General features: G+C 55.7%; 4 protein-coding genes across 4 annotated transcripts; 1 reads left to right on the forward strand and 3 right to left on the reverse strand.

Annotated features, from left to right (window-relative positions):
* Positions 1-132: 132 nt before the first annotated feature.
* CEL74A (Xyloglucanase) lies at positions 133-2798 on the forward strand (the record flags this gene model as incomplete). Its single annotated transcript, XM_071061494.1, has 4 exons — positions 133-368; positions 421-1294; positions 1346-1712; positions 1771-2798. 4 exons carry the CDS (start codon positions 133-135, stop codon positions 2796-2798), a joined length of 2505 nt encoding a protein of 834 aa, XP_070917595.1.
* A 222-nt stretch (positions 2799-3020) lies between these two features.
* MFIFM68171_06075 (uncharacterized protein) lies at positions 3021-3920 on the reverse strand (the record flags this gene model as incomplete). Its single annotated transcript, XM_071061495.1, has 1 exon — positions 3021-3920. The coding sequence occupies one exon, from the start codon at positions 3918-3920 to the stop codon at positions 3021-3023; it is 900 nt and encodes a 299-aa protein (XP_070917596.1).
* A 2468-nt stretch (positions 3921-6388) lies between these two features.
* Positions 6389-9799, reverse strand: HIR1 (HIR complex subunit; the record flags this gene model as incomplete). Its single annotated transcript, XM_071061496.1, has 5 exons — positions 6389-6501; positions 6560-9268; positions 9332-9550; positions 9610-9684; positions 9763-9799. The coding sequence occupies 5 exons, from the start codon at positions 9797-9799 to the stop codon at positions 6389-6391; spliced, it is 3153 nt and encodes a 1050-aa protein (XP_070917597.1).
* A 925-nt stretch (positions 9800-10724) lies between these two features.
* On the reverse strand, positions 10725-11251 carry MFIFM68171_06077 (uncharacterized protein; the record flags this gene model as incomplete). The annotated part of the gene is made up of 3 exons (XM_071061497.1): positions 10725-10778; positions 10865-10960; positions 11048-11251. 3 exons carry the CDS (start codon positions 11249-11251, stop codon positions 10725-10727), a joined length of 354 nt encoding a protein of 117 aa, XP_070917598.1.
* Between the last annotated feature and the right edge of the window lie 2152 nt (positions 11252-13403).

Raw genomic sequence — 13403 nt, forward strand, 5'->3', positions numbered from 1 at the left:
GGGTTTTTCCGGAAGATGTGGGCACCGCGAAGCAGTTATATTACCTGCATTGCATCTCGTTGCCGCTCCATTTGAGGCTCTACTGGACACGCACCTCGAACGCACCGGCAAACGACGTGTTCAACGCCAGCTATGAAGCATCCAACGGCGTTATGCTTCCTTCTCGTGGCAGCCTTGGCGCCTGCTTGGGCGGCCTCCTGGAAGAACGTCAACATTGGTGGAGGAGGCGGGTTCATCCCCGGCGTGGTCTTTCACCCGACAGCCAAGGGCGTCACATATGCCCGGACAGATATTGGAGGTCTTTACAGATTGAACGCTGACGACTCCTGGACCCCACTCACGGACAGTCTCGCCACAAATGCGAGATGGTAAGTCGTCTCTGGCACGGTTCAGGCGCCTCGAGCTGAGAACCCAAAATAGGGGTAACTGGGGCATTGACGCCGTTGCCCTCGACACCCAGGACCCGAACAAGGTTTATGCTGCCGTAGGCATGTACACAAACGACTGGGACCCGAATCCTGGCACCATCATTCGAAGTTCCGACAAGGGAGCTACATGGGCCTCGACAGACCTCCCATTCAAAGTCGGCGGGAACATGCCCGGCCGCGGCATGGGCGAGAGACTGGCGGTTGATCCCCACAACTCCGACATCATCTACTTCGGTGCGCGAAGTGGCAACGGCCTGTGGAGGAGCACAGACGGCGGCGTGACATTCTCCAAGGTGTCATCGTTCACCAACCCGGGCACATTCATCGCCGACCCTAACGACACCTCTGGATACAATTCTGACATTAATGGCCTAACGTTTGTCACGTTTGATTCAACGTCTGAGCTAATAAATGGTGCCACATCGCGCATCTTCATCGGAACCGCGGATAACATCACAGCCTCAGTCTACGTTTCTGACGATGCCGGCGTCACCTGGGCTCCGGTCCCTAACCAGCCCAAGACTTACTTCCCCCACAAGTGCAAGCTTCAACCCGCCGAAAAGGCGCTGTACCTCACTTATAGTGATGGAGTCGGCCCGTATGATGGCACCGCCGGTGCCGTCTACCGTTACGACATCACCACTGGCACCTGGACAGACATCACTCCGGTTTCAGGCGAAGACCTGTACTTTGGCTTTGGAGGGCTGGGCGTCGACATGCAGAAGCCTGGCACCCTTGTCGTCGCAAGCCTGAACTCGTGGTGGCCAGATGCCCAGCTATTCCGGTCGACCGACTCAGGCGCCACTTGGTCTCCTATCTGGGAGTGGACAGCCTACCCGGAACAGAACTGGTATTATGGTCTCTATGTAAGTGGACGAATTGCAACATCTTCTACAGCCTATTTCTAACGCTCACAGACTAATAATGCGCCTTGGATCAACGCTGGCTTCATTTCCCAGGACACCAAGCGGCTGGGCTGGATGATCGAGGCGCTCGAGATCGATCCCCTGGACAGCGACCACTGGCTATATGGGACTGGCTTAACCCTGTTTGGAGGCCGCGACCTCACAAAGTGGGATACAACTCGTAATATTACCATCTCCTCGCTGGCGGTTGGAATCGAGGAGATGGCTGTCCTAGGACTTGCTTCGGCGCCCGGCGGATCGGAACTCCTTGCTGCCGTTGGTGACAACAATGGTTTCACATTTAGAAGCAGTGACGATCTTGACACCTCCCCTCAGACGCCGTGGATGAACCCAATGTCGACCAGCGGTACCGATGTTGGTGAGTGATAGCCCCATGTGGCAAGATGCATCACGGCCGGTACTCTGACATCCCCTAGACTATGCAGGCAACAAGCCCGACAATGTTGTCCGCGTCGGCAACTCTGCCGGGGCCCCGCAGGTCGGCGTCTCCACCGACGGCGGACTGACTTGGTCCATCCACCAAGGCGCTGGCACGACGGAGAACAGCGGCTCCCTCGCTTACTCTGCCGATGCGGACACCATCCTCTGGTCGTCGGGTAACGCAGGCGTCCTTCGCTCGCAACATGCAAGCACGTTCGCTACTGTGGATTCATTGCCCTCGGGTGCTGTCATCGCCGCCGACAAGCGCAACAACACCGTCTTCTACGCTGGCTCGGGCAGCACCTTCTACCGCAGTACCGACTCGGCGGCTACTTTCGCCGCTGTTGGCTCAGCGCTCGGCAGCGAAGTCACTGCCGTGAAGGATATAATTGCGCATCCGACAGTTGCGGGCGAGGTGTGGGTTAGCACCAATGTAGGGCTGTTCCGGAGCACCAACTACGGATCGACCTTTAGCCACCTCGGCTCCGCAAGCATAACCGGCACTGAGCAGATTGCCCTTGGCCTGGGTGAAGGATCAACCTGGAACGTGTATGCTTTCGGTGTCGGCGCGGCTGGGCCCAAGTTATATGCCAGTGCCGACGCGGGAGCGACGTGGGTTGATGTCCAGGGAGACCAGGGATTCGGCGCTATCTCCGCGAATAGGGTTGTTGGCAGCGGTAATGTGCCGGGCCAGGTGTATGTCGGAACCAATGGGAGGGGTGTGTTTTATGCCAAGGTAGCCCTGCCTGGCGGAGGAGGTGGAAGCCCTTCGAGCAGTTCGGCGACGGCCACTGCCACGTCGTCAAGGACAAGCGGCGTGCCCACTACGCTGTCCACTTCGACGGTTAAGACTCCATCGTCCACTGTAGGAAGCAGCACGACGAGCTCAGCACCGACGGCTTCCCCCACTGCGCTTGCACCGAGATGGGGCCAGTGTGGAGGGATTGGGTGGCAGGGCCCTAAGGAATGCGAGGCTCCATGGACATGCACAGCTCAGAATGACTGGTACTCCCAGTGTCTGTGAGAAGTCACGGAGGGCATTGCTGAGGAGGTAACGTAGGCGGTGTCTCCGGGCAAGGAAGAGGGCGACCGAAGGTGCCATTCTCTGTAAATATATATACAATTACTTCACATATTGAAAATAAGAATCAGGTATATATGCGCGGAAATACTCTCTCTTTCCTCTATATAGACAGAGCTGCGACTAGTATTTGTTCCGAAGATATCTGCCCTAACGCCCCTGTCCTTAAGACCAGAAGCGCGCTAAAGGAGAGGGCTGATAAACCGGGGACGGCCACGGCCGCGGCCGCGATGAACTACCGCACCCCCCCTTCCGCCCGTACTTCCTCCGCTTATAAACCTCGACCAACCGCTGGCAAGGCCAATCCCCCTTCCCCTTCCTGCCCGTCAACACCTCGACCCTGACCCTCTGGCCCCACCGGTCCGCGTCGAACTCCTCGCCCGTCTCCAGCCCCAGCGCCAGAACCCTCCGCTCGATCACCTCCTGCACGCGAGACCGTTTCCAATCGTACCGCCGCTCCGCTGCCCGGTACCATTTCACCCACTCCTCCGCCCGCGCCCGCGCAAAGCACGCCGCCTTGCGGCCCCACTCCGTCGCCGTCATGGCCTCGGCCTCGTCCAGCCCCGCGTGGATCCGCGCCCATCGCTGCTCCATGTAGGCCATGCACTCGCGCTGCTCTAGCCCTCCATCGTCGTCGCCGTCATCGCCGTCGTCGTCGTCGTCATTGTCGTCATAGTCGCTGTTGCCCCCTCGTGCTAGTAATCGCTGTGCCTCTGCGTATCCGTAGTCGCGTTCGAGTTGGGCCAGGACGGCGGCTCGCGCGAGAGCGGCGAGGTGAGGGCGCTTGCGCCGCTCGCGGCGCCATTTGGGCCGGATGGTGGGCCAGTCCGTGAGGGTTATGGAGGCGACGAGCTGGGTGCGCGCGGCCTCGGCCAGGAGGTGCGTGCAGATTTCGGGGAGGGAGGTGTACGCTCGGCCGACGAGGATGCGCTGGAGGAGGAGGTGGGCTGGGGCTATTGAGGTGGAGAGGGAGGAGGTTCTGATGGTTATGCGGTCTTGTTTTGGGGGTTGGTGGAGGGTTGCGTGGGTTGGAAGGGGGTCTGGTACTTCGTGTGTTATAGCCATGGTTAAGGTACTTACTCCTGTGCTTGGGGCTGGGAGAGTTTGGGACTGTGCAAGTTCGAGCTGCGGCTATATCGCGGCTGTGATTCTTATCAGCTCACTCTGACGGTGACTTCAGTATGGTGTTCAAGCGGAGGATCTGTTGTCTGAGTTAGGTCCTAAACTGAAGCGGGTACCAGGGTCGTCTCACTGTCCGTTAGTAAGAAGCTATGGTTAGGAGGGAGGTTGAATATACGGTGGCTCGCCGTTCTAGATTAGTACTAGTATTGACGTGAGATGAACAAATGCATTAACAACCTGAAGTGACACAAAGAGTATTGTGTGATATATATAGAGAGATACTTCTGATGATCTCCTTTGTTTCAATACTTGTAGGCGTCTTTGTTATAGTAGACTGGCTTCGCTTGTTTCAGTTATTACCTAGTATTCGCCAGACAAGCGTGTGCTGAAAAGATTGTGTCCATCGAAACCATTGGCTGGTTCGTAACATTGAGATACGGCAGGGAGTTGCGTCAGCTCCTCCGCCTCGCTGACGACTAAAGATAGGAAAGAATGGTAGTGGTACTAATTGAAGGACGAATATCTTCTCAGTCACAGGGCACTGTACTACTTGTACTTTCCCACGCACGTTGTAAGACTTGTAAGACGTCAACTTCGTGATGATATTGATCAGTTAGTCTATACCAATGTAAAAGAATCGTCGCTCACTTCAGCGAGAACCTAATTAATCTCCTGCGCTGGCAGTCCTGGGCCCTTGATGATTTTAGGCGGAAGTGACCACTACAGACAATGTCGCTCAGCACCCAAGGCCTGAACAGTAAAATCCATTGGATGTTATATTGTACCGCGACAGCATCTTCTCCGGGAACACCGACCAAGCAACCAAGGAAAGATCAACACTAGTAATACACTGGCAATATCCATCCATATAGCAAATGGCACAGACTTCTCGCGAGAGGGCGAAACAGTATCATGGCACTGAAGGCGGCCGGCCGGCGGCATCAGGTCGCAAAAATGTGCCGTGAAGAAGATCTGCTCCCACCGTTCACCGTTAGGATACAAGACTTTCTCTCGAGGTCTGGTTACCGCACTTAGCCAACTGCATGTGGAGGAGTACTCACGTCAAACTTGTTCAATGGCGGCGTTGAAGCAGAGGCCGGGGACATGAAAAGGCGACAATGAAGGGACAAATCTGGAGTGGGGAAAGAGAAGAGTGAAATAAGGAGAGAAGACATGAGCCATAGTTAGAGACTAAAAAGCACCTCCCGACCGGGTTGGGCGCTTACTGAAAGCTCGATCATCCTTACGATAGACCTAAATTATGGCGGGCGACGCATGGTTAGCGCAAGATGATCGATCGCTCGTCATAGAGAGTTAGCATCCAAGCTAGTAGATTCCTTATCAATCCTCTAGAAGCAAAACCCTCAGTGGTACTTACCATCACCAATCATGGATGGTCGAATCAGATCAAGCGAGAGGCAGTGTCACCACCCAACTAAAGTATAAATAGACAACACCAAATCTCTGGTCCACCTGTTTAGGCTCAAGCTATGCCACGCTATCATGTAGCACTAGTAGCGGTACAGTAATACTAGTACATATCAACTGACAATTATCTCCCGCCATCCCGCTCCCTCTCCCCCGTTAGACCACCCACCAGAATGAATGATTGCGCACTGTTCCAACTGAACCAGACCGCGCCCAAGATTGTGCACATTCAATCATCCGGCCGTCCATTAATATCAAATCATCCAGACCACGTTAGTTATTTGGATGGGACGAGGCGACTGCTGGATCCGGCTGGCTTGTGACCTGAGCTACCGCACTTTTCTGCCCTCAGACCGCATCAGCGTAAGCACAGAACAGCATCAACATCGGATACCACGTAGCGGTCCCAGGCTCAGATCTTTATGTTGAGATGGGAGACTGGTACTGTGGATCTCCTGCTATGGCGGCATAGCGTTATTAAGGTAGTAGTAGTAGCAACAGGCCCGCGAGGCCCATACCGGTCGGACGCCCATGCATGGCTGGTAACTTGGGACGAGCAGAAGGTAAATACATGATACAACAAGCTCAAACCGTGGCTAGGCTCCATACCCCCCACCCCATCCATTCCATTGGCCCAAGTAAATATCGCCCACAAAGCGCAACGACGCCCCTCCCTTCCACAATACTAAAAAAGTGATCTAGGGCTTGATCACCATGATTCTACGCCGTGTCTCGGAAGGCCTAAGAACTGCGATCGGCGAATACGGTATACGTAGCAGGATACCGGTCTCCTCTAGACGCCACCCGAGTTCTCGCTCGGTCCCCACCATCTAAGAAAAATAACTAAATAAAACTGAATGGCTCCTTGCCAGATTTCCGGACCCGCGTCCGCTCTCAAATTCAGGAGGGTTTTGCGCCATCATACCCAGGACCGGGTAACCGAGGATAATGTGCCTTCGGCGGAGGCTGGGATGGCAGGAGCTTTACTCCTCCAACTCCATATCTTCGTTGCCATTCTCGGCGTCCTCCCCGTCTGACGTCAATCCCAGGATCCTGGCATACTGGACAGTTAATCTCTGGAGATCCCGGAATTTGCCTGCGTCACGAGTTAGCAAACCAAAGCAATCCGACCACGGAATAGACGAACGACTCACCCAGTATCAGCACCACCCCCTTCAAAAGATCCTTCCGGTCCCACCCGCACAGCGTATCCTCCTTGCTGAACCAGCCCCTGCCCTCACCCACCCTCGAATCGGCGGCCTTGTCTTGCAGCACCCCTCCAATCAAACTGTTCAACAGCTCCTCAACCTTGGACCGAAGGCCCTCAGCACCGATTCGCTTGGCGTACATGAACAAGTATAACCTGAACTCCTCCTTTGAGCCGAGCGCGAGCGCGCCCGCGATGCGGTTCTCCAGGTGCGCGACGCTGACCGTGCTCTCGAAGCCGTTGAATCCGTCCTTGGACAGCAGCGTCTTGATCAGGCGCTGCAGCGTGAAGGCGCGGCCCTTGAGCAGGAACTCGGCCGTGGTGTGCCGCTCCAGGAACGGAATGATGCCCGCAGAGACATTGGTCTCGCCGCTCTTGTCCCCGTTCTTGGTTGGACCGCCCGTCACGGGCCCGACGGCGGTTGATGAGAGCGCGCTGATGGACGAGTCGTTACTGTTCCAGTACTGGCTGCCCACCGCCCACCATGACTCCGATAGGCGCTGCCAGGCGTACATGTTGGACGAATAGTAGAAGCCGTCGCCGTTGCTCAGCGTCACGACGATCGCCCCGACGCTGTTGAGATGGGCAGACGTGACGCCAGGTGCCGGGGTTGGCCCTTCAGTGGAAAGTGGGGTGATTGCGATGTCGAGGATCGGGGCGAGAGACACCGGGGGATGCGCTGCTGACATGGTCCTGATGTTGAAGACGTGGCAGAGACCGACCGACGTGATGCATAGTAACCACTGTCCCCGGGATTCGAGGATGACTGGCTGGGATTCCAGGATAATACCGTTCAAGAGCCTGCGGCCCGCCGGTGTCCAGGTATGAATGGTCCCGTCCTCGCATGCCGCCGCCCAGAAATTCTTGTTCCCGGTGACGAGAAGGATAGCTCGCGGCAGGAAATCTTGCCAGAGGAGGACGCCGCGTTTGCTAGCCGTGATGTGTGAAGGCTCACGGTGTTTAACGGGGTTCTTAGCCTCCAGGATTATGTTTTCGGGGACTTTGGTCGCATCGTCCAGACTGGCTTCTCCTTGGAGCACGCCTTTCTCGAGTGGCCTGAGGATGTGTGACCGCACCTTGGGAACAGCTAGCCTCATTTGCGAGACTGAGATGGCGGGACTCACAACGGCCGGCCGAAGAAACTCTGGCGTTGGGACGACCCCGTGGGAAGCCGTTGTCAGGGGTGCTGGCTCGAGACCTTCGACTGTGTCAACCATGATCGGTACAGGGCCTGTCGCTGGCCGTTTGCTTGCTGGTTCTTCCTCTTCCTCCCCTTCCATTGCAGCAGCCTTCCTCTTGTTTCCGAGAAGCATCGCCGCGATCCCGCCTCTGGGAAGGCCATGAAACGGTTTGGAGAGGTCTAGAACTGTCTGCGGCGCATCGTTCTGTGTTGTCTTTGTGGATTTCGCTCCAACTAGCTGTGACTGAGGCAACGATAATAGGCCGGTATCCGATGATGAGACGAGTAGAGGAGCCACCCTCTTCTTACCATCCTTCGTGACTTGAACTCGTGATTTTAGTTCGGCTATTCGTTCAGCTTGCTTATCTGCACTCTCTTCGGCGCTTCCGGCTTTGGGTGCGTCTTTCCCTGGTTTTGGCTCTGTGTTGCCGTTGGTCTCGCCATTCTTCGTGACCGATTTGACGCCATTCGCCGCGGCGACTTCGCTTTTGTCAGCAGGCTGGAAGTCTCCCATCAGGGCGCCCATCCTCGATTCAGCGCCCCGCAACTCCCCTGCTTTGCTGTGGTTCTCAAGATGTAAACCATCTACATCCTCGGCTGTGCCCATTCCCTTCCTCGATCCGCCGTATTTTTGGAGTGCCTTGTCATTTTCTTCGGATTTAGCCACCCAACCAAGCTCGCCCACCTCAAACTTGACAGCAAGGATAGAGCCATCCAGGCTCGAGGCGAACAGCGTCTGGCCGTCTGGGGTCCAGGCGAGATCCGAGATTGACTTTGATGCCACATCCTGTACAATGACCACCGGCCTAGAGGTGTTCGTGTTCCATATGCTAAGCGTCTTGTCTTGTCCGGCTGATGCTATCACCGTGACAAGTCCCGAAGAGCCCCGCTCACCAGAAGCACCGTTCTCGGCGGGCTTTTGCGTATGGAACAGCCGCGGAGAAAACATGCACACTTCTGTTGGGCCTTCGTGACCGATCAGATTGATCTCACTGTCCCATCTCGTGCGCTCGATGATAGCAACGCTACTAACGGGGCCGTTCACCGCGTTGGCCGCTGCAATGTGGTTACCGTCCGGTGACCAGCTGCACCTCCGAAAGTATGTGGTGAGCGGCGAGCTCTTGAAGGGCGCGGTGATGGTAGTCTCAAGGACGAAATTGTTAACCATGTCATGCTGGGTCGCATTCGGCGGCGGCGGGGTGAAGCGGAAGATCTTGATGTGTCGGTCGTCGCCGGCGGTAGCAAAGAATTTGTTTGCCGGGTCAAATGTGATCCCTTTGACGTGGCTTTGGTGGACGGCGATCGTCTTGAGTTTCTCGAAGGTGTGGCCGGACCACACCACCACCTTGGAATCCAGCCCCACCGAGACGAGGATCGAGTTGTCATATGACCAAGCGAGGTCCTGGACGTCGCTGTCGTGGCCTACGAGGCGCTTGTGCGTCTTCCAGTTCTCTACCGGGGGCGGCTCGTTTGTGCCTGTAGCCGGTCAGTCAGTCAGCGAATGCAGTCTGGCCCATCTCGCCCCTGGCAGCTGCCTACCAAACGACGCCGTGTGCGAAGGTGGGTTGCTGTCGAGCTGATAAATGCAGATGACTCGATCGTCGGCGCCGGAAGCAAGGTATCGACCATTCGGCGAGAATCGGACCGAATGTATCGTGCCCAGGTGGTGGCTCATGTGGCAGAGCTGCCGCGGCTTCGTGTAGCTCGAGTCGCTGGCATTGTAGATAGACTCGGTGGACCAGACCCGTACGTGGCCATCTACTCCAGATCAGCAAGATAGACATCTAACTGCAGAACTGCAATGACATCAGGCATACCTCCTCCAGCGGTTGCGAGCCTAGTGCCGTCGGGCGAGATGTGGCAGCTGTACACCTCGAAGTCCTTCTGCTCCCCTGCACCACGCAATGTCGAATTAGCGACTCATAAACGACTAATCGTGTTTTGAAGGAGCCGCGCATTTAGGCACTAACCGCTATGCCGCAGCCACGAAGGCTTGATGATGTACATGTTCGGTGGAGGGCGTCAATGGATACGATGTAATCATGTCGAGCTTTGTTTGCGGAGCTTTGAAGTCGAGAACGGCACGAAACTTTGCGAGATGCGCGACCATGCGACCCGTGTTGCGACCGCTGGGGGGCCACACGCGACGCTAAACCTTAGCCTCGGGTTGCCCACTCAAGTGGCAATGTTACCTGATTGGCGGACGTCCCCCTGGAGCTCCGAGCTCCAGAGCCGCCAGGCCGTCGGGGTCAATTGTGCACAGCGAAACCTTGATTCCTGAACGCTGCTTAGCAGCAGAGAACGCCCAGCCCAAGACCGGACATTGCCCATAGAAGCGCATGGGAAGGCTGAACTCCTTCCGTTGGCATTCTTTGTGTTCTCAACCGAACATAGGACCTATGCATCTATTCACCCGTCCAGGTGTTGCTGGTTGGACATCTCGTGGCCAGTTCGTAGCCGCAAGATGCACCAGCTCTAACGCTCCCTGAGTACCTTACCATGACCGATCACACCAAGGAGCCTGACGGCAGAAGCAGGCACTCACTTTGAACCCCTTATCTTCACTGGTCGGTCCATCTGGCTTTATGGAACTGCACCAAGAACACCAACAGCCCAGAGACAAATGGGGCGCTTGCCCTGAGCAAGTTACACCCTTGGGCCCCCATGGCAATAGGAATCAAAACCTGTAATTAGAATCAGGATACATAACATCTCGCTCAACGTCCCCCAGGCATCGCCATAAGTACAAGAAAAGCTCGCTCCCATATCCCATCCCTACCAGTAAGCCCAGAGACCAAACGAAACGCTCTCGCCACTAAACCATACCCAAGACGAGAGAGGTAAGACAGATAGCCAAAAGAGAACAGTTAATTGCAAAAGAACATGAGCAGCTCAAAAGGACCAATTACCAGGAACAGCGAGCGGACTGCCATCACTTGGCAGCAGGAGCTTCCTTCTTCTTGGTTGTTGTCTTTGGCTTGGCCTCCTGCACACGAAGCAAGTCAGCAAGAGAAGCGAAGGGGAAAGAAGGGGAAAGAAGGGGAAAAAAAAAGACCACAAGTCTGCCAGTACCTTCTCGGGCTTCTCAACCTTGTCCGCTGCCTTCTTCTCGACCTTCTTCTCAGCAGCGCCGGCCTTCTTCGTCGTCTTCTTCACCGCAGCCTTGACCTATACGCGCGAGCGTGTCAGCATCGAGTTCTAGGTTTCCGGCAGGGGGGAGGGCCACAGATCCGGAGCGGGGTGGTTATGGGATACCTTCTTGGCCGCGCCACTCTCCTTCGCGGGCGCCTTCTTCTTGGTTACGCCAGTGGGTTTAGCGCCCTTAGCCTCCGTCTTGGTCGCGGCCTTCTTAGCCGCCTTGGGTTTGGTTGTCCGCTTGACGGCCGGCGCGGTGTCGACGACGGGAAAGACGCGCGGCTTGGAGTTGCCAGTCTGCGAGCGCGTGCCTTCGCGGGCCATATTTGCTTATGCACTCTTGTAATTGATCCTCTGCAAAGGCAAATAAGTATACGATCAACATCAATGCACAAGGTTAGGTGAGGGCGGGCTGTTACGCGCAAAGGGGGCGGTCGCGGGAGGTCCGGCGCAATGCGCTGGTCCTGTCGCGCGCTGCGACAATCCAGCCCGTTGCATGCTGGGGGCTTGGACTTACACTGCGGGACGAGAGCTAGGTGCCGCAACAAATGGCAACAATGAGATGGCGAAATGTAGCGATGGCTTCGAGAAGGAGAATGGGAATTTCGAGAAAGAGAAAAAAGCCGGGGATGGACACGAGGAAGAAAAGTCGCCGTCGCGCAGGCGGAATGTCGCAACAAAAACAAAAGGGTGGGCGGGACAAAAACAACGGGGTTGGTGCGAGCAACCCTCACCGGCACCACCTCACCTCACCACCTTCTTCCGAAACCCACTTGGGGCGGCCTAGAGCCCCGGGCAGCTCCGTAGCTCCAGGGTAAGGTAGTCGCTAAGCTCCCCATCCCGCTTAGGGAGCTGCGCTGCCCCCTGACGCTGCTGCTGTTGAAATTGGGTGGTTGTTATCATCCCTCAGCCCGTTTCCGTTGATTCTGATGCCGCGCGCTTGTTGGTTTGGGTACGATATCTGGAGAAGGATTGGTGCCATGACACGTGGCGGTCAAAAGGATGCCCCATGGATTGTGGGATCTCCGAATCCAGGCTACACAAGCATTTCTGCAAGTGAAGGTTTCAAGCCAGGGGCCCTGGCGTACCGTAGCCCAAGCCTGCGCCAAGACGCAATATACCACAGTCTCCCATTACCCAGGACTGTTGTTTGAGAGAGGAGCGGCCAGCGAAGAACCGTGTGAAAAAAGCGTATAGGAAGAAATAAGTTGAAGCATTTCAAACACCTAGATCTATCTAGTTGCGAGTTCAGATGCATGCGCGGGCCGCGTTAGGAGCTGCGGTGGGACTGGACCCACCAGGACCCGAAGCCACGGCTGCTGGGATGAAGGCGACCCCGCATCCAAGTGGGCCCATGTGGTTTGAGGCTATTCACAACCTTAATTCGGCGGGCGTCAATTCCTTCTGCTGGATCGGGAGTAGATCATAAGCTCGCACCTTCGCCTTTGGTTCAACTCGGTTATGTTTGTCTTTCTTATGCAGCATTTCCCAAACTGACTTCTAGTACACAACGCATGCGGATGTCGATGGCGTTGCACCTATCTCTCGCCGGCTGCCCTGGCCTCCACTGCACAAAATGCCCTTCTCCAGCGTCGGACTAGATACCACGTTATCAGCATGTCCTACTTTAGCCTTTAAAGTCAGCCCTGCCGGCTCCAAAGCGTCGCATTTTCTCTTTTTCTTTTTCTTTTTTTTTTTTTAATTCTTTTTCCGCTCCCCGTTTCCGCCGCCGCCTGCCATCTCAGCAAAAACGTCCTTCTCCCACGGCTCATTCACATTTCCTTTCCACTTTCGACGGCCTGACTACGTTCAAGAGATGTTGACTACTCCAAAGAACCATCATCCCCAGTTTGGTACAATGCCAGAAGTAGGATGGCTCACCCTCCGACGTATATAACACCTTGCACAGCAGGTTTATGTTACAGCAGAGTTTACGGCTGGTCTCCGGGCCGGTCCGCGTGGCGCTTGGCGGGTCCCGCGGCGCTGGTCCGAAGTGGGGCCCGGACGCTAACCGTTATTCGGATGGGGGGCGGGGATGCGGACCAAGATCCACCTATCATCTCTGGAGTGTAAGCTAGTGGGGCTGTTCCTGCTTTTTGCTCTCGATTCCCCTCAGCACTGATAATGGTCGAACGCGCGAGTGGATTTTCCGTGTGTGGCACGCAGCCCGACTGGTTTAGCCGTCAACAGCTGCACGCCACAGGACTTCTGTCCTGCCTCTCTTCAGCATCACTGGAAGTCTTCATATGGTGATGTGCTAGTACAGCACACCATGGTTAGGCAGCCATGCCGGTGAAAAGAAAAAAAAAAGAAAAGATGAAATCTTGAAATCAGAGTCATCTTCAATTGAGCCTTTCATTTGTTGGATCTAATCGGTTTGTTGAGCCTAATCCCCTAGATAACTCGGTAACCGCTATCTGTCCTGCTCTGAGTTATAGTAGACACCCCAGTCGAACACCAAATTTACCTCAAGATA

This window comes from Madurella fahalii, assembly GCF_045866475.1.
Source record: "Madurella fahalii IFM 68171 DNA, scaffold_3, whole genome shotgun sequence".
In the NCBI taxonomy this organism is placed as follows: Eukaryota; Fungi; Ascomycota; class Sordariomycetes; order Sordariales; genus Madurella; species Madurella fahalii.